Source organism: Pelodiscus sinensis, chromosome 2, assembly GCF_052426305.1.
Source record: "Pelodiscus sinensis isolate ZL-2025 chromosome 2, ASM5242630v1, whole genome shotgun sequence".
Taxonomy (NCBI): Eukaryota; Metazoa; Chordata; order Testudines; family Trionychidae; genus Pelodiscus; species Pelodiscus sinensis.
In genome coordinates, this window is record NC_143053.1 from 60,071,598 (window position 1) to 60,093,021 (window position 21,424).

General features: G+C 42.0%; 1 protein-coding gene across 1 annotated transcript; it reads right to left on the reverse strand.

The window, feature by feature from the left end:
• Positions 1-370: 370 nt before the first annotated feature.
• On the reverse strand, positions 371-19,737 carry VXN (vexin). Its single transcript, XM_006131468.5, has 6 exons — positions 19,392-19,737; positions 13,918-13,973; positions 7,406-7,553; positions 6,240-6,301; positions 4,862-4,950; positions 371-2,909 (listed from the first exon to the last, which is right to left on the reverse strand). The coding sequence occupies exons 1-6, from the start codon at positions 19,456-19,458 to the stop codon at positions 2,723-2,725; spliced, it is 609 nt and encodes a 202-aa protein (XP_006131530.3). The 5' UTR covers positions 19,459-19,737; the 3' UTR covers positions 371-2,722.
• Between the last annotated feature and the right edge of the window lie 1,687 nt (positions 19,738-21,424).

The window sequence follows — 21,424 nt, forward strand, 5'->3', positions numbered from 1 at the left end:
TGCGGAAATGGCAACACCTTGGTAGAGAGTTTTTAACAAGCAATTTCAAGCTGCTTCATGTCACTCACACAATTTTGTTAAAGACAATAGATTGGTTGGATTTGACTAGTTTGCTGATGGCTTGGTAAGCTTGACCTGTATATCGCTACCGTCTAGGTGGGATGGTGTTAAACAGTAGTTAAAATATTTGAAAAAGAATGGAGAGCTCTGACCACATTAGAGGCTACGTCTACACTGGCATGATTTTCCGGAAATGCTTTTAACGGAAATGTTTTCCGTTAAAAGCATTTTTGGAAAAGCGCGTCTAGATTGGCAGGACGATTTTCTGCAAAAGCACTTTTTGCGGAAAAGCGTCTGTGGCCAATCTAGACACGCTTTTCCGCAAAAAAGCCCCGATCGCCATTTTTGCGATTGGGGCTTTTTTGCAGAAAACAGTACTGTGCTGTATACACTGGCCCTCTTGCACAAATGATTTGCGCAAGAGGGCTTTTGCCCGAACGGGAGCAGCACAGTATATCCGCAAGAACACTGATGATCTTACATGAGATCGTCAGTGTTCTTGCGGAAATTCAAGCGGCCAGTGTAGACAGCTGGCAAGTTTTTCCGCAAAAGCAGATGATTTTGCGCAAAAACTTGCCATTCTAGACACAGCCTAGCTGAAAAGGGATGGGATGGGGAAGAGATGCTAGCTCAAGGCAGAGAAGGAGAGTTGCCCAGTTTTCTGCACCTTCTTGCATTGGCTCCTGGCTGGAGGAATCATTCAAGGATTTAAAAAACAGAGGACATTTTCCTCTATTAGCAGTAGTCTGATCACATATTGCTGGCACTGGACATCATCTGCTGATAGCTTTCTTGCACTTTCTAATTCTCTTTGCAACTCTAGGCAGCCTCTAGCTTGCCTCCCAAGAGGTGCTCCTAGAAATGTTCTTTGAAGGGTAGGGGGATGAAACCATTATCCTTTTATTTAAATGTAAGTTTTAAAGCTTCGAGATTTAGGTGCAAAAACTCATCTGTATAGGTGTTAATTTATGTTCACCGGCAGGGGCATATCAGACAAATTCATGTTAGAGTTCTGCACTGGGCCAAATTTAAATCCCTTCTTTCTGGCAGACGAAGAACCTGATCCTGCAATAACCAATAGGAATATTTCTATTGTGAGTAAGGGCTGCAAGTTTGGCCCCAAACTTTGTCATTTTATTCTATTTTTTGCATGTTTCTGGAAGAGAGACAAGGAAACAAAGGCAGTAGCTCCTGAACGGCAAGAAATGTGTAGTCAGCAGTTTTTTCTCCCTTGAGCAATTGCATTAAAGTCATTGGCTATAATAATGTTTCTCAACGAGGCTCTGTCTACACTGCAGTGTTATTTTGGGATACCAGAGGTATCCCAAAATAGCTATTCTGCATCTTTTGAGCACACCTGTTATTTTGAAGTATAATGAGTTCGCTAGTCCAACATCCCTGTAAACCTCATTCCACAAGGAGTAAGGGACGTTCGGAATAGCGATTTATTTTGAAATAAGTTCTGTGTAGACAGCGCCAAATTTTGAAATAAGCTATTTCAAAATAGCATTGAAATATGCTATGCAATTTACGTAGCTCCAATTGCATAGCTTATTTCAAGCTATGGGTGCAGTGTAGATGCACCCTGACAGTCCATGGCCCAGTGCTGGTCCCTTGACACAGTTTAGGAAGGCAGCAAGATGATTTCTGGTATAAAAATGGTTGAGAATCACTGGCTTATAAGATCGGGCCTCTTGAGGGCAAACCTACTTTACTGAATAGTCCAGTTGTGCAATCTGCACATCCTTTGCCTCCTAGCCTCTCATGCACATGGTGAAATTTTCTGTCCCACAAAGTTACATATTACATGTATACTAGTTATAGCTAGCACTTGAACAGGCTTTACAGAACAAAATGTCCCTTGAGTGTCTACACTCATGGGTAATATAGTTTGAGCTAGACATTAAATGTTAATAGACTGATCATGTGTCCAGGGTTAGAGTTTTATTAAATATGCATCTGGAAGTTACTCATGCTCAGATTCTCACAGGTGTTTGTGGGGGCCTAACTTCCATTGAAATCCAGGGGAGTTAAGTATATAAATAACCTCAGTTCTGTCTCACCCATTCATTTAAAATTCCTCCCTTTCTTTAGTCATGTCTAATAAACATCAATACTGAATAAATATACAATGGTGCATAGCTATCAGCAAAGTGTATCTGATTTAAGGTTTGGTTTTCAACTCTTGTACCTCAGAAATAATGACATTGGGATGGGCATGAATTACAGACTAATTCATTGGTAGCAGTGGTACAAAATGAACAGCAGGGTTGAATGGCACATAGTAGTTGATATGAAGTCTCATAGGAATATACAAAGCTAATTGTAGGCTTTTGTCTTTATGACTCCACGTTAATTAGGACAGAACAAGTATAATGGTGAATGAGTCAACAGTAGTTTTAGCATTAGCAAATCAGGTGGAATATATTACAACTGTACTGGTACCAGAAATATTCCAATAAAATATGGCTATTGAATTAGCTCACAGTCTCCTTTTTCCGTATTATCTTTCCATCTTCCAAGGTTCAGCAAATTCCATGAATAGCACAAGTAATGTCTTCAGATTTTCATCAACAGAGTTGCAACCATCCCCAGGGAAATCCTAAAGCATCCTTCCCTTGCTAAAGGAATATTCGTCCTGCAAAAGCAAAGCTGAGGCTTGTCAGTCGGCCTCAAAGGCACTGTTTGTTGCCCCCAGATATTCTGATTTCTTCTTGTGCTTCATCCACATTTTCCTTAGGATGCCAGGAGTTCCACACAAGCTGTTGCCCGTCAAAAGTAAAGAGGCATCTGCTTCTGAAGCAAGGGATAAGTCATGTCCAGTGTTCTTCCTCGAGTGCCTTCTGTAGCTAGAGAACAAAGCAGGACACACTAAAAGTTTCTCTTATGGCTCTTTGCCAGGTTCATTCACATCTTCAGTGGGTAACTAAACAAGCTGAAATAACCTTGGGTTAGCAGAAGGAAGAGAGCTGCTCACACTGGGGTGTAACTGAATTTGTTATAAGTAAATCCCTTATCCAGCCGCCCTTTCTTTCATCCCTCTTCCCAGTGTTGACCTTCGTACCAAGTGAATAAAGTACCGGTTAAATGTGAATGCCATTAACAATAGTGAAACGAACACTGCAAAAGCTGAGCTGTGCTTTGTGCAAATCTAAGATCTTCCCTCTTTGACCGTGTTGTCATATGTAAAGGTTTGAGTCCACAAAACCCTCTACTCAGTCCCAATGGGCTACTAGACTGAGCCTTTAGACTCAGCATGCGATTGGTCTGCCCCACAATTCCTTGTCTGTTCCCCTCTTACTCCCGGAGAAGTAACGACAACTCTGGAAAAGGTACAGAGTATTTCCTCTTTACGCCTGGCTTTCTGCTCAAATTGGCAAAAAGAGAGATTCTCCCCATTCCTTTCTCTGCCCTCTCCTCCCTTGTTTATTTGCCAGATGGGAGTATCCAGAGAGCATCACTTCCTTGGTTTTTTATTCATTAGAGAGTTGGGGTTGCAGGGTCACACCTTATATTAGGGCCCAATTTTGAAAATGCTGATGTCGGTTTAGAGTTTGCTATTCCCCATTAAAGCCAATGGGATTATGGGTATGCCTACACTGGAGCTGGAGGTGTAATTTCACTCTCAAGGAGACATGCACACACTAGCTCTGCGCAAGCTAGCAAGCTAAAATTAAACAGTAGTCATAGCAGTGTGAGTGGTGGGAAGGGCTAATCACAGTGAGCAATATCCTGACCAAGACCCTATGTATGTGCTTAAGAAGCTCGCCACGTCCACAGTTTATGCCACTCTGGCTTCATATTCTGTTTTTGGTTTACTAGCTTGAACAGAGCTAGTACAGGTATGTCTATTCCAGCTGGAATTCACACCTCTAGCTGCAGTGCAGACAGCCCCGAGGTCTTGTGGTAGGCACTAGGTCTAGTAGTGTTTGTGACACCCCTAGATTGTAATTGTAAGATCTCTGCAGCAGCAGGGACTGTAGGACTGATCCTTTGCTGATGTATACTGGGGTCACTGCATCTATTTCAGTGGAGCTACAACAGAGACGCAGGCCTCAGGTTTTTAATCTGAGTGTAAAGTGAAATGTACACCTATGACATGTCTAAATAACAATGATAATAAATATGGGCTAGTTGTACTGCTCCCAAAGAGCAATGTATTCATCTTTGGTGTAACTCAATTGACAAATGAATTTATGTGAGGAGTCCAATTGGCCCACAGGAGCAATTTTCTATTTAATAAAATTATTAGTTTAGAAGATATAAGGAAATTGCACCTTCTAGTGCCTAAGTGCTTGGGCTAACTTCTGCATATTACTTCGGGGGGTCTGAAGGGTGTGATCAAAAGCAGAACTTTGCCCAATGTATCTCCAATGTGGCTATTCCTTTTCCTTTCTACAGGAAAGCTTGGCTTGAATAAATTGGACTCATGATGACATGCTAGTTAGATGTTTATAAATAATTACTCAGTCATCATTCATTTTTTTCTAATTAAGGAAGAGCAGTTAAGTTGGCAAATGTCTAACATTTTAAATAGTCTTAATCTAGAATCTAGATGAATAGTGTATAATCAATAACATCATACTTCAGACAAATATTCTGGAATTTAATTACTCATCTTCTATAGATCATTGAGGTTTATTACTCCATTCATGAGTAATCTGCTACTGACTTTTCGTATGTGTGTATATCAATTGATGACCTACATCCTGGGCCTTCTGCTACTTTGCCTTTCAGACAGAGCCTTGAAGCACCAGGCACAACAGTACTGGGATGGTGGATGTACAGAAAGGGGACTTACTCTTCTGCAAAAGCACTGTCTGGTGTAGCTGGTTCTGAAGCTGCAGCCTGTTTTACTGTGATATGTCTGACTGGAGATGCTGAAAGTTTCTGGGGAAGAAAAAGATGATTAAGAAACTTTTACACATCTCTCTAATGAATGGGACCTGCATGTTACTTGGGGACTTAAGGTGAGAGGTTATAAAAAATACCATAAATTGCTGAAAAGGAGAGCAAATCATGGGTCTGATTGCTAAACCCTTAACCACAAAATAATCTTTACTGATGTGAAGTCACATCCATGGAGGTGCTCTTGTGAGCAAGGATTATGGTACTCATGTGAACAAGAATGGGAGGTGTGTGAGACAGATGCCTAAAAACCCTTCAGGTTTCATTACTTTTTGGTAAATCATGTCTTCCGTGTTGAGGGGCAACTACTCACCTGCTGTTAGTAGGTGCAACTCCATATTGGGCCCTGACTGTGCCTGTTAAGTGGGGATAATGATCCTGGTCTCCTTTGTCAAGCACCTGGAGACCTACTGATGAAAAGTGCTAGATAAGAGTGAGATATTATTACTACTGCTATGTCAGGCTACAACTAGAATGGCTAGTTTTACTGAGGGGGTTGGGACTTACTTCACTGTAGTCTCTTTTACTTAGTGATTTCACTTTTATGGAACCAATTCGTAAGTATCACATAGGGTTAAATTTAGAAGAACATCCTTGTGTTTTCAAGGGTTGTTCCAAGAGGCAATCATTAAAAATGTCAGAAATTGCTTTTGCAAATCTAGTTTTGACCTGCTTAAATGCAGTAAGTGAAACAATTTTTGTATTGGGTAAAGGCATAAATAACACTTCTCTATTTACTTTTTCCACACCATTCATGATTTTATAGACCTCTACCATATTTCTTTTTAGTGATTTCTTTTCTAAAATTAACAGTTTTTATTGTTTTTAGTGTCTCTTCATATGGAAGCTGTTCCATATCCTTGATCCTCTTTGTTTCTCTTCTCTGAACCTTTTCCAGTCCTACTACATCGTTTTTGAGAAAGGGTGACCAGAATTGGAAATATATGAAACTATGGTATGCCCACACTCTGAACATAGAGCAATGATCATATTTTCTGTCTTATTTTTTATTTCTTTCCTAATAGCTTCTAACATACTCTTAGCCTTTTTGACTGCTGCCGTGCTTTGAGTGGAAGTTTTTCAGAGAGCTAGCCGTGATGATTCCAAGATCTCTTTCTCTGATTGTAACAAGCATTAAAAAAACCCCATTATATGTATACCTGGGATTATTTCTTCCAATGGGTATTAGTTTGCACTTTCAACACTGAATTTCATCTACTATTTTAAAGCACCTCACATACAGATAGCTGATCTTACTGAATTTTACTTACAGAAGATTTTCCATCCAACTGGTTATCACGGGATTTTGATGATTCTTGTTCAGAAATTCCCACTGCAATGCATAATTAAGATGCAATTATTGGTAATTATCGTTACCCTGGACTATATATTATTAAAAGACTATGTGGAAAGAGGCTGTAAGTAGACTTATATAGTCATATTAGATTTGACTATGACCAATTGCAAAGATCTATATCACAAAAGACCTGACCACCTTTTGTTATGTAGGAATGAGAGAGCTTGGAATTGCTAAAGGAGACTTGTAAGTCAACCCCGTAACTTTAGCTATCAACAATGGGTCCAGCTGTCGGGTCTTACCCCACACTTCATTGTGCATGGCCTTGTGTGGGGGCAAAAAAGGAAGCTGCAAAGAACATTTCCCCCTACCTCCCTTAATTCAGCCATTTCCATACTTATGAGAGCTTCACTTTGCTGCCTCAATAATGTTCTTTTAACATAGGGTTTTTGTGTGTGTGTGTGTGTGTGTGTGTGTGTGTGTTATCCTAATTTTATAAAAAGCAAATAGAAACAATGAGATTCAAGTACATGGCATCACATTGACACCCACGTAGTCATTGGATCTCCATTTGAGCTATGGAGTAACCAATTAGAAGTAGACGATTGTCATCCTGTGTGGACCAGGTCAAGAGAGGTATAAGACACTTTGCTCAAGTGCAGATATATTATTTTGGGGGCAGAATTCCCACAGGAATCATTTCAGCAGCAATTTTCCAAAGCAATTTGGCCTGAGGCAGATATTCAGGATATAAAATTTCAGACCAAATAGTCTGTCAGAATTTATAAGCAACAGACGACAGGGTTTTATAGGGCACAGTGAAAGGCAACTTCATGATAACAGGCACCACTACCAGGGCTGGCCAGAATATATCTTAAACTTTTGGAACAGAAGAGTATGAGTTTGGAAAAAAAAAGTGTTATGTGATATTAGCCCAGTCTCTTACTGACAAATGCTTTGCAACCTCATGATCATCATCATATTCACCGCACTGCATTTTTATGCGGACAGTTTTTGAGATACGTACCAAAGTATCCATTTTAATGAAAACTTCATGAAACTAGAAGGCTGCATTATCAAACAATGATCTAAGCAATTAGCAGAGATAACGGAGTAAGGAAGTCATAGCTGAGAACTTACTGTGCTTGGTAGGACAGAATCCTTCCTGTTCATTCTGCAAATGACCAAAGTTCCACATTGCATCTTTGTACGGGACTTGGGTGAAATCCTGTGAGCTTGGAAGCAAGTCCTCTGCCCTGTAAGGCTGATAATCAGACACTGCTACCACCTGCAGGAAAGAGACAAAACTGTCCAATTATAAAAACCTTCATTGGAGCTATGTAAGAATGTAAGGCAGTGATCTCCAGCCTTTTAATATGTGAGATCATTTTTTTAATTTAAGTGCAATCCAATATCTACCTCAAACCCAAATACCCTGGCTCCTCCTCCTTTGTGCCCGCTCTCTGAGGCTCCGCCCCTGCTCATTCCATCCTCCCACTCTCCCTTTCACCAGGCTGGGGCAGAGGGTTGGGGTGCAGGCAGTTGAGGTGTCGGGGGGGGGGGGGTTCTAGGTGCAGGCTCTGGGAGGGCACTTGGATGCAGTCCATGGTTCTCCGGGTAAAGATGGGGGGTTCATGACTGAGGTAGGGTTTGGGGACGTGGGCTCCAGCTGGGCACTGTTTACCTCAGGTGGCTCCCGGGTAGGGGTGCAGTGGGGCTAAGGCAGCTCATCCCTACTCTGGCCCTGCACCACTCCCAAAAGCATCCAGCAAGCTTCCTCCATCCCAAGCCCTGTTGTGTCCCCTCTCTGCTCTGTGGAGACAGGATACAAAGTGGGAGGGGGCAACTTGACATCAGTGCCCTTCCTCTCCCTCCCCTGCCCAGCAAGCAGGAGGCTCCTGTGGGGACAGCTCCATGGCAAAGGGCAGAGTTGCGCAGCAGTGGGAGAAGGGTAACTGAAGTGCCCACACATGATAGTAGCCTCTTGGCCAAACCTGTCAGCATCTCCTGTCAGAGGCTCCAAGATCTACCAGTAGATCCCAGTCTACTGGTGGGTGACCACTGATGTAAGGCATTCAAGTAATTATACTGGAACCACTGTCATTGGCTCTGTAGCATTTAATCTTTCAATTTGTATCCCCATAAATGAAGGAATATTTTGATTTTGAGGTGTGAACAAGAGGAATGATAAACATGTTGAATAATGACCTGCATTCTCTCTGCTTTCATAACCCTGCACTCTCCTGGACCACAGACACATTATCCATTGCCTCACTGGCCCCTGCACTTTTGCTTTTCTCTGGGGTGGCGGTACTGCCTATACGAGACAGAACAGTAGCACGAGGAGAGACTTTCTCTTGCTTAGCCCTGCTTTCCTCTCTTGGAAGATCAGGAGAGAATTCAAGAAGAAAGGCAACAGCGGGCAAAGATGAGGAATGGGGCGGGTTTAAATTTGTTTAGATTATTTCCTGGATCATCCTCCCTGCCACATTCAGGGCTTCATGTTTCAGTAGCAGTGCTGGTGCTCAGGGCTTCAACGTGCAGGGCACTCCAGTATTCAGGGCTTCAATCCCACAGGGGTGCTTGGACTTCATCCCCTTGAGGCAAGCTGGAGACTGGGGTTCCAGGGCTCTCCCATGGGGCCCCATAGAGCCCTGAAACTGGTTCTCAGACTTAGCTTCCCCCAGGCATTTCAAGATATTTACCAGCACTTTTCTGCACAGTTCCAGCTGTATTAAACCCCCCATTCCAAGGACGACAGTAGCTGTTAGCCTCTAGCTGCTGCTCAAGCAGTCTCTACTGGCTCTCATCTAGCTGTGGCTGCACTATTTCAGAATCGCCTAGTCCCTCTGTAGTGGCTACTTGCACTCTGCAAACTCCCAAATGCGGGGTCCACGTTTTAAGCAGACTCTGATTGGTTTAAGCAGACATTATTCACACTCTCAAGGATCTGCATCAGCTATGACTAAATGTGCATGCAACCCAACTGGTTACAAAACCCTGGAGGGTTTGGAACCTGGTTATTGGAGGGCCCATCACACATTGCCACAATTTGGTCAGGAGGCACACTCAGAGACTGCACCACTATCAATTGGATGAGGCTGCTGCTAGCTTGGCATTCTCCATACAGACCCTCAAGTATGGATTTTGCTTTCCTCTGTGCTCTTCCAGAGGCCAGACGTGTTAATTTTATGACATGCAAGTGGGTAGTTGCATCTGCCCACATCCTCCCTGACTCAAGGAGAGTGCTGACTTGGCCCAGTGGTACACCCATGTCTTGTAAATTTCAGGTGTCAGTGTGTGCATGGGTGCATGGTTTGTTGTCAGTTCTATGCTCAATGCAGGGTTAATTTATTTAGCCATGTTACCTATGTTTTTAAAGATTTCTAGTTACTTATATTAGGTACAAAAGGTTCTTCAAGCATGAAGAACCATTGCAATAAATTATGACATTTCTGTCACGGTGCTAGCTCAACTGTCACAGCACAATCCTGACTGAACATCTCACATAGACCTACATTTATTTGCTACAGCTAATTAATAACAGCAGACTTCCAGTGTTCCTTATCCCTAATGCAGCGATTCTCAAACTGTGGGGTGGGACCCCAAAATTGGTTGTGACTGTATTTTAATAGGGTTGCCGGGATTGGTGTTAGATTTACTGGGGCCCAGCTGAAGCCTGAGCCACACTGCCTGGGGCTAAAGTCAAAGCCCAAGGGCTTCAGCCCTGAGTGGTGGGGCTCAGGTTAAAGGCCCCCCCATCCAAAGCTCTTTGGCTTTGACCCCCATTGTCCACAATGGTGGCGGGGCTTGGGTGGGCTCAGGCTTCTGTCTGCACTCCTGGGGTCATGTAGTAATTTTTCTTGTCAGAAGAGGGTCGCGGTGCAGTGAGTTTGAGAACTGCTACCCTAATGCGTGACTTCATCATGATAGGGACTACCCAACATGTTACTGTAATAAGTCAAGACATATGTAGGTCAGAAAACCAAACCTGCCGCAGGCAGCCCACATAGAGCTAAACAAGATTTGACACTTCTTTAGGTCATCAGAAACAAGTAGGGTAAATCACATGGATTATCTTGTAGTCACTTTTCTTTTCTAAATGTAACAGCAAAGCTAAATCCATGTGAGTTTTGCAGTTATTCAGGTGAACTGCCAATTATTGGCAGTCACCCACATAATCAGGCTGCTTTCTAAATGTTTGATTACTGTTTTTACTGTGCTTTACCGGGTTATCCTGTTCCCATGCTGTTGGATCCTCATTCAGAGGCCAATTTCTAGTAACTTTTGTTACTAAGTTCAACCACTGATTTTAAAAGCAGCAAGGCCTTACACAGTGGTGCTGTCTCATAGCCCTAGTGTTAAAATTAGCTTGAAATGAGGATGAAAAAGTGGGCAAGCTAGGGTTCAGGAGTGTTGCACAATGATGTATGGGCTATAGCACAACATACAAAAATGCTCTTGAAACTAATAAACCATTCCCATTCCAAAGAGTCAAGCAATCAAAGAAAGAATGAAGCAATTAAATGCATGACTTTGATTGTGATTTTGTGGCTTATCCTCTAAAGCGGGGGTTCTCAAACTTTGTAATACCACGAGCCCCATCTAAGTTGTTCATGACCCCCCAGGGGTTCGGGACCCACAGTATGAGAAACATGGCTCTAAAGAATCACACAGCTAATGGAAAAATGCCATATTTTATGAGCTACATTCTTATCACTGGGCAGGTTGATCTAATTTTAGCAGTGTAAGTGCTAGAATGTACAGCAATATTGGCTATGTAATCAAATGTCAGTTTCAATTAAGACTATTTTTATATAATTCCAGTCAACATTTTGGGGCACAAGAAGAGAGAATGGGAGAAAGAGATGAAGGGGAGGAGCTATCATGAAAATGAGCTTATTGAGGGACCATCTGAATGTTTAAATCGTGCACCTTTTAAAAAGTTTCCTTGATTACCCTCGTGGCAATGGAAAGGGTTAATTTTAAAACGACTGAGGTAACCTCACAAGGCCAGTCACATGAATGTATAAATCACTTAATACTGCACTGGCATGCTCAAGTGCTGCTGCTACGAAGGAACCTGGCAGGTTTCCAGGTTGTTTGCTATTTTTGCTCTTGTCTGGGATTAACGTTGTGCATCCACTGTGGTTACCAGGGTGGAAGACCTCATGCCATTCTTGACAGAACTGCATTGCTAACAGCAGGCAAATGTGCAAATGAAAAAAATATAACCTCTCATTTTCTTTGTAGAAGAAAAAATTGACCATTACAATATCCATAAAGGCTTGTCTTTTCCAGCATGTGCAATGCTATTGGATGATTACACATTAGCTGCAGTCAGCTGAAACATGGACATCAACATCTAAGGTTTGTGTGGTTATTTTTGAAAGGCCAATTGATTTCCTTATTTGCATTGCACACATGATCCTTTTGCCATGATGCTCCGATTGTAAACATGGGATCATCAGCACTGACAAAAGAGGACAATCAAGGATATTATTCATCTAGGAGTAGAGGGGAAACCCCCACAAAAGAAACTATAAACGTATTCAAAGTTTCTTTAAATAAGTGACAAAGATAGGCACACACACCACAAATTAAAGGTTGCAGAAGTCACTGCCAAATAGTAGCAATAACTGTATATTGAGATTTTAATGATCACACTACAGAATAAAAATAGCAGAACAGGATTATGACTAGAGCTGTTTTCTGTCAGAAAATGCTGATTTGGTGAAAACAAAACGTTAGGCAGGAGCGTATTGATTTTGTCAAAAATTTTAACCGATTACCTAAACATTTTATTTCGAGAAGGTTTAAACTGATTTGGATGTATATTATTTCGACTTTAGCTTTCAACTTTTATCGATCATATATTAGAGAGAAAAAGTCTCAGAGGGGTAGAGCTGTGTTAATCTGTAACTTTAAACACAATGACCAGCCCCGTGACACCTTAAAGGCTAACAAATATATACGATCATGAGCTTTTGTGGATAAAACACACTTCATCAGATGAGTTTTCAGAAAACCGTGCAGAAAAAAGGCAGAATCATCAGGCAGGCTGGCTGGCAGGTGTCCCCCCCATCTTGGACTGTCCCAGCCTCAAGACTCCCACCCCACAACCACACTTTAGGGAGGGGGGGGCTGAAGCACCCCTCCCCCATTTGTATGGGGACATTGCTGGCTATTCCCCTTTGTCAGGGAGTGAGGGTTAACTGCACAGTTTGCTGTTTTCCTCATTCTGTCTTGGGAGCACAGGGGGCAGACCAACCTGGACCTGCCCCAGCTGGCATACATGCACCTCTCCCTGGCTGTGCCCACTCAAGCTGCAGTGACCATGGAGAGGTGCTTCTCATCTGGCCCCAAGTTGCTGCAGTGAGAGAGAGCTGGGGTTATCCTCTCTTCCCCGGGCAGCTTGCATATTGAACCTCTTATCCTCAGCCCCACAGCAGAGCAATGATTTAAATGAAGAAAATAAAAAATTACTTGAGTTAAGGACCCGAACAATGCAGTAATCTAATACAATAATCTAGTATTGTATATTAGTCAACACAATGATATCCCAATGAAATGAAGAAATCCAAATGAAGTTTGTCACAATATTTTCTTTTCTGAAAATTTTTGAGATTTCAACTTTTTTGTCCGGATTCAGGACAAACCCACATTTTGAAATCTCAGCATTTCCCATGGAGTAGAAATTACATTTTTGGCCATCTTAAATTATTATTTAAGATTGTAGGAGATGCATCTTTGAGAATGTTTTTACTCATTTAAACACCTTGAATGTAGAATTTCTGGGGTACAGATACATAAGTAGACACAATCACTACCATGGAGAACTTACAGGTTAAGTAAGAGAAAGCTGCAATAAATGAGCGAAATAAACAGTGGGAGGGAATGGATCATAAGGGCAAGATCATGCAGCTGCACAAGCTGGTGAGGGTTTTTCACAATCACTGATTAAGCTTCTGAAAAGTTAAAAAGTTTACTAACTAACTGCTTGGATGCCTTTGGGTTCACGTGTTAGCTCTCCTTCACACCCACACAAGGGAGTCAAAAGGCATTAGAATCACTGAGAGCTTGCGTGTGTGTGTGTTTGGTAAGGGGAGGAGGTCAGCTGTTGTTAGACAGTTACTGTCTTTTGCAGCTGCAGGAGAAGGTGGTAGTCAGGACTGTGGGAGTGGTGCAGCCTTGGCTCCACCACTGTGCACAAGCCAGTGCTCACAGTGCAAAGCCAATGGTCCAGAACTGGCACAGAGGGGAAAGCAAGCTGTGCTAGCAAAAAGGGCTGGCACAGATTAACTCTCAGAGCCTCAGACTGGTTCCTGAGGTGAACTATCCCCCCAAGCTCCTTCAGACTATGTTTTTCTGACAGGATATTGTCATTTGTTTTGTTAGAATGTTTTAAACTATTTTTGAATAGTTTTGCTTGACATACACTCTCCTCCCCCCAGAAATCTTTTTGAGGAATTCAAGACATTTTTTTCTAAATATGTGCAATTTTCCAGACATTTTCTAAAAGCTTTTTCCAGCTCCAGACCACCATTTCAGTTCTGTGCTCCCGAGACCCCAGCTCGTTGCTTTCTCAGCTATGAGATTTTCAAGGATAAGTTCAGCCAACTCGAATACAAAAAAATGGATGTTGTTCTTACTCTCTTGGATAGCATGTTTTGTGTGCTTTTGGCTTTTCTTCTCGCTGGACTACACGCTGCAAAGAGAATGAAAGAAACCCAGTCAGAATGTAATAGTGGCAGACATCTGAGATGACAGCGTTAGACATGAATTTGTTAATTAGAAATAGAAACTGGCAAATCTCAGGTTGGAGTAATTTGTTGTGAGATCATCACAAATGCAAGCAAAATTTGTTTAAAATGTCGTTACCAGCTCTGATTCTGTGTCTTCACTCGGCCGACTAGCGTGTGCAGTGCTGGGACATGTTTCTTGTTCCATTGAAGGAACCATAGAGCAGTGGTCCCCAACCTTTTGTGGCTGCCGGGCGTCTGGGGGCGGGGCCACTTACGCCCCAGGCATCCGGGGGCGCGGCTGCTCACGCACCGGGCGTCCAGGGGTGGGGCCACTCACGCGCCGGGCACCCGGGTCAGGAGCCGCTAATGTGCCCTGCGCCCGGGGCTGGCACCGCACATGCACCACATGCCCGGGGCCGGAGGCGGGGACAGCCCAGATGTTTCGGCGGGCGCACGTAAATGCCCCAGCAGGCGCTATGGCGTCCACGGGCACTGCGTTGGGGACCACTGCCATAGAGTATCAAGCATAGTTGGCAACAGTGGAATTTCTAGCTCTTGTAAATCAGGGAAGAAGATGGAAAAAATGTGGCCACGATGCCCCCTAAAGACTTGAAAACTAGAAAATAAATAAATAGAACCCAACTGTGGCATTAGTAATAGCTCATGTAACTATTTTTTAGCCAATGTCATGATTTTTTAAATTGTGGTTTCTTTACCCACCTGACACTCAGCCTAAACTAAAGGCTAAACATTTAGGTGAACTATGCTCTTGAAAATAGTTTGTGCACATTCCTTTTATTACCGAAACTTAGGACACAGATGCAAAGTCTCTACAGTAGTAAATGGAGCTCCTCCAAATGAAGCTGATTATCGTAGAGGAGAAAATAGGGACTCTTTTGGCTCTCAAAGTCTACAATGTCTTTACTTCCATCAAATGCTATCTATAGGAGATCTTCAATTCAAGTGACCTCTGCACAAAAAGACACACAAGCTCAGGCTTCTAATTGGTGAATAAAAACAAGAAGGGATATTGTCTGGAAAACCACCTCCCTCAGATTTTAGCACAATGGTATAGCTGCCATATTGTGAAGTAAGAACATAAGAATGGCTATACTGGGTCGGACCAACGGTCCATCTAGCCCGGTATCCTGTCTTCTGACAGTGGCCAATACCAGATGCCCCAGAGGGAGGGAACACAACAAGTAATCTTCACATGATCTCTCTCCTATCACCCATTTCCAGACAGAGGCTAGAGACACCATTCTTATCCATCCTGGCTAATAGCCATTGAGGGACCTAGCCTCCATGAATCTATCTAGCTCTTTTTTGAACCCTGTTAAAGTCTTAGCCTTCACCACATCCTTTGGCAAGGAGTTCCAGAGGCTGACAGTGCACTGAGTGAAGAAAAACTTCCTTTTGTTTGTTTTAAACCTGCTGCCTATTAATGAGAAGTCCTCATTAATTAGAGCTGTATGAAAAGTTCTTTTCAACTCTCACCTGGTTCTTTACCCACCTGACACTCAGCCTAAACTAAAGGCATGTTTGGAGAGGGCTTAGGCCCAGTCTCAAGTAAACATGGGCCAGTTTATAGTTTTATATGGAGTTGAGAGGTAGATTTGATCTGGGGACTTCAGATCCAGGTAATTTAGCTATGCTGATGGAACATATTTGTGAAACACCATATCTCAGAAATCAGAATGACACGCTGTTATCCCCATATTCATCATTCGTATACAGCTGTAATATTTTGTACAAAGCATGCCATGTAAAGTATCATATGAAAACTCATGATCTGCTGACCCTTATTGTTCTGTCCAAATATGTGCATCATTAGGGTATATAACGTTATGAGATTGTGCCAGGTACATGGGCCAAGGATATAAAACAAAAAGCAACAGCACCATGTATTGGCCTTTCTCCTCCACTTACACTGGATACAAGCAGGACATTTCAAAGACAAAGATCATCTGAGAAGACTTGTCCAGGCTTCAGGGAGAAGTTTGTGCATTAAGGACTGTAACATTCAGTGGGGGAGGAGGGAAGGTGAGAACATTGCTTGAGCTAAATGCTGTCTAATATAATAAGATTTAGATTGTACATTTATTTTAATTTTCTTTGATAACCATCTCTTTCCTCCTGTGCTTATCACTTCAAATGTGTCTTTCCATAGTTAATGAATATGTTTTATATTTGACCTAAAACAATGTATTTTGCTTGAATTGCTTGGGAATTCTCAGCTCAGTTACAAAAGCTTGTGTGTGTCCTCTCTGTATTGAGGAAAGGGCAGATTGGGTTATAAATGTACATTGGTCAGCGTGTGACCCAGAGAGGATAGTGTAGCTCAGGTATGCTGTAGTTTGAGGAGGTTTTGGGATCCAGGGTTCCTGTTCAGGCTTAAACTTGGGTCAAAATCAAATGATGTCTGCAGTTTTGGATGGTTTTCATAGCAGTGCATCTACTAGGCAGTGGAAGGCTGTGCCAATCCAAACAGCCCTTCGTGGCTCCACCCACACTCTGTCCAGAGGCCCCCTCTTTCCCTACTGAGAAGGGAAGCCTGCTGGAGCTGGAGCTATAGCTAGGGCTGGCCTGGGAGTTGGAGTAACTGGGGCTGCCCAGTGCTGGGGGAGGGAGCTGTTGTACTGGGGTCGCGCTGCCCAGCCCTTCAGGATCTGTGTGCTGTCCATCCACCCAGTACTCTGGTGGGCCACATGCCACCTGGTTCTCTGGATCTGGGAACCATACATTGCTTGGGCTGTGCACAGCCCACCCGCCCTGTGTTCTGGGGTTAGGGGGCTGGCAGCTGCAGAGACGAACCTCTGGGTTGGGGGAGGAAGAGGAGTAGAAGGGGGAAGGGACTTAGATGGAAAAGATGGGCTTGGCCAGGGGCTAGCCTCCCTGAGTTAGTGGTTCACCCACTGCCCATGATGGCTTTGTTGAGAAAGGAAATATAACTCTTAATCTCCAGAACAAAAAACAAAAACATGTAGATGGTCTCATGAGCTTTCGTGGGCACAGCCCACTTCTTCAGATGACCAGAGTTTTGAGTTAGGATGTACAGACCCAAAGCTTCTTAATCTCCAGTTGAGTGTTGCTTTGAGTTCTTGGGCTCATTGAAATGCATGGGTTACCAACACAAATTAATGCTTGTAAGGTGCTTTGAAGATGGGCTAACTAAGGTATTATAATTTGACTAATTAAACACTTAATACTAAAATTTTTGACTCCTCTACGCTACTTTGCAGTGTTGTTAACATTGGACACTCATCTCCCATTAATAATCCTTTGCTTTTAAACAGAGGTTTTCATCCAATCATCTGAAAGGGCTTTGCAGAGATGAATGTTTCTGGCCATGCAAAGTTTACAGAGAGGGAAACTGAAGCAGAGTGAAGTTATGATCAGGGCTTTCAAACTTGAGTGTCTAACGTTGGGCACTTAGACCCATATTTAGCCATTTAAATAAATGGCCTAATTTTAGAGTTACTGAGCACCTGCAGCTGCCACAGAAAATCAGGCCACTAGTTAGATGTCTTAATATGGATTTAGGTGTCTAACTTTAGCAACCCAGGTTCACAAATTTTGGCCTGTATTTTGTGCCCAGGGTTATACAGCAAGACAGTAGCAGAGGCAGGAATGAACAGGTCCAGATTCCTCTGACTTGCAGGTCCATTCTGTATTCTCTAGACAACTCTGCCTCACTATAACACATGGTGCTTGCTCACTACACTGTATCACCAGGTAAGAACTAGTGTCAGGTATGTCTAAAATGTGACACGGTGCTCAGTTGCCGGAGTTCCACAGGCATGGAAGGTGGGTGCGGTGTCACTATCAATTAAAATAATTCATATGCCATAAAATGGTTTCACCAAGTTCATGAAGTGGGAAGGAATCCACAAGCAACATGGAAACTTTTCACCTCATGAGGTTTGTATTTGCAAACAGTGCAAAGGGGGGACAATTAATCAGAATGAAGGGGTTTTTCCCTAAATTGTATAAATAAGCTATGACTCATTTTCAAAGCTGGCATCCACCTAGATGTGACCAATTAAATGAAGAAACAACCCTCCCCAAACAAGCCTAGATTTCACTGTATAAGTGATGACTAAATTCACTGATGCCTTACAAACAAAACATGTAATTAAAGATGGGGGCAGAAAAGTTTAATTGACAGAAAAATGACATGTGTCTGTCAGGGCAGTTAACCTATTTAATATCTTCCTGGACAGTGCATGGCAGTGTCGAGTGTCCATATTTTTCCTAATTTGAGAAAATACTTTGTTACTTTAATTATGCTGCTGATGTCCAACTACTACATGGTGAATGAGTAACAAACATATCTAATCACAATAACCTTGCACGTTTTCAGCTTGTTTGTGAACCACTGGCCAAATCGCTGCATGTGTTCAAGTCACTGTAGGCAGCAATCAGCTTACAGGAGCTGAGGAAAGGAATTGCATGAAAGGGAAGTCACAGCACTGGCAAACCGACAGCTACTTGAAAAACCACTGAAGTATTGAGTGAATCATGGAGCTAGACATTAGTGACCCACTTGTACAGGAATACAATGACAGCAGTGAAAACAGCGCAGAGAACATTGTGAACATTTTTGTGCCTGATGGGGGGATATAAATTCTAGCAGAAAGACACTTCTGTAAGTTGCCTGCTAGAAGGATGTTTATGTGAATGATCCACATAATTTAAGAGAGGGAAACAATAACAATGCTGTCCACATCAGTGCTCCTATTCTTGGCCTGAAAATAAGCAGCTGAGTGCCCACGGTTACAGCTTGCAAGTGCAGATTCGATCTGTCCCCCACAAATAGCTTTTCATGCTTTTACCTGGCTTCTTTTGTATAAGCAGTTATTGAGTTTATACTATGTCATTCAATCAAATGCACACTGCATTCTACCTGATATTTATTCTTCAAATCATCAGATGTAATTCATGTTAATACACTTTCATTTCTAGGAGATGGTTTTGGAGATGCTCCCTTTATTGATTCAGCAGACACTTATTCAATGTATAGCCTGTTCCAGTGAGTGAATAACTCTTCAAGAAATGACATTGTAATTTTCTGTGTCATAAATCAGCTGTGCGGTTCTGAGCTATGCCTTATTGATCACCTCAGTGATTCATATTATAAACAAAATCACATGGAATCAAGAACATTCACCTCACATTTTTCTCCTATGCAAATATTTCATATCTCTGCCTTGTTCAGGCATCTGCATGCATTAGCATCAGAGCAACTAGAGAACACAGAAGTATGAGTACAATACAGTAGAACAAAGAGATGAGTTTATCACTTGAAGCGATTTCTTTGCTGGTCAAACATTCTGTATAAAAGACAACACTGTCTGTTACTCTGCTTAACATGTACTCACATTTGGATGAAATCACGGTGGTGAAAACTTGTAAATTTTCATCGCTGCAGCTGTAAATCTGGTGCATTTTTCCCTTCTCTCTTCTGGCTGCCTATCGGCTTCATGCAACTGCTCTGAACTTCTGGTAAATAGGTTTCACTAATCCAGTCTGGCTCTGTGATCATTGTCCAGGTCTACAAAAGGCAGACTGATGCTGTGATCTCATCTCATTCCATATTCTTAATTGCAACATTTTCTACTACCATCTGTCTTTCTATGAATTCTATTCATGCTAAGATTTAATTTAGCTGTTACCTACGCCTTTGCTACATGAGTAGCATTTTGTTTTATGTGTCCTTCTTATAGCTTGCAATAACCTCAGGAATAAAAGTGGCTAGCAGACTGGGTCTGTTTTGTACAGCTGGTGAATTTGATATCTGCTTTTTGCAAAGCTACTGCTAGGCAGTCTTTTATGATTTTGATTAGATTCAATATACATTCTTTGATATTTTTATAAATAAATGTCTCTCCATATAATGGGAATCCAGTAGTTGACACACATACTAAGAAAAGTTTATTGCACTTCAAAGAATCTATAATTGTGTATATACAGACAATAGGGCCTAGATTCTTGATATCTTGATCAAAATTTTCAAACATTGGGTGCCAAAAGTTGGGACTCTCAATCCATATTTAGGCTCCTTAATAAATGGCTAATTTCCAAAGTTGCGCACGCATTTAAAAGTGGAAGACGTTTTTGGCTCTTCAATGGCTCTGAAAAAAAAGTAGGTGTCTAAGTACAGATTTAGATACCTATATTTGAAATTTTGGCCCTACATACGACAAGCGATGGGTGTTGCCTTACAGCTGCTAGAGCACTCACATAACTAGTGTAATAGTTATCCCTAATTACTATGGTACTATTCTATCAGCCCGGTGGGAGGCACATTTGCTACCAGCATACACGTGTAATTGACACAGAAGTTAAGCTAGCCTGCTGCCAGAATTGTTAACATCCATTATTGCATGCAAAGCTCTTCGTAAGTTTGAAAGCTTCTCTCTCTCTCTCACAACAGAATTGGGCCAATAAAAGATGTTAGCTCACCCACCTTGTCCAACATCCATTACTGACATTAGCTAGGGATAAAAGATGCTGTCCCTGTCATTTTAATACAATCTTTTTTCTTTTAAATCAGTATTTGACAAATTATAATCCTGGACCAAGAGCCATTTCATCTTTAGAGGTTTCACTGTTTCATAACAGGATGAAGAACAAGCTGGCATCACTTGTTACCTTCCAGGGTAGTTTCCTGCTGTTTCTGGGAAGCAAATCTATTAGGCGATCCATTGTTACTGAAAAGACTGGAGTATTTAAAATGATCAGTGGGACAGCAATATAATCAACCAAAAGTTCAATTAGTTTTTTATTTATTGCGCCACATGTGTTGCTTGCATGACTGATGTCATTAACATCAGGCTTGGCTGGCGTGTTCATCTGTTTCTGCCTGACTCTCTCAGAACAGGAACACACTTAACAGATGGGGAATTTCATGGCCACAAATGGAATTGTTTATCTTTCTATTGTTCATGTGTCAAGCAATCAAACCAAATCCATTACCCACCAATACAAAGATCAGCCCACCATCCATTCAGCCACAGGGGAGGTTATGCAGTGGGGATTTAAAGCTTTTAAAAAGGATAGAAAAATAATCAAGCCCAACACTGACGTGTAGACAAAAACTGAAAGCTAGAACAAATTTAGCCTTTTTTTTTTAACCTGCAGATTTTAGGAGGCCTAGTACAGGAGAGGCTTCCAGATTGTAGCCATTAAATGTTTTTGTAATTTGGAATTATACTTGAGATCTAGTTTTTGGATTTGATTGTTTTTAAAATCACAGCTATTCTTTGGCTTTGGGTGTATTTTAAAATAAAACAAATGATTGGCATGAATCTATTTTCCACAGGGCTTAGGTGCGGAAACAAAATGTCAAATTTAAGCACAAAAAGCTTGTTGCTGCTTATGAGTTGGCACCTGTCTGGGTCTTGAACAGGCA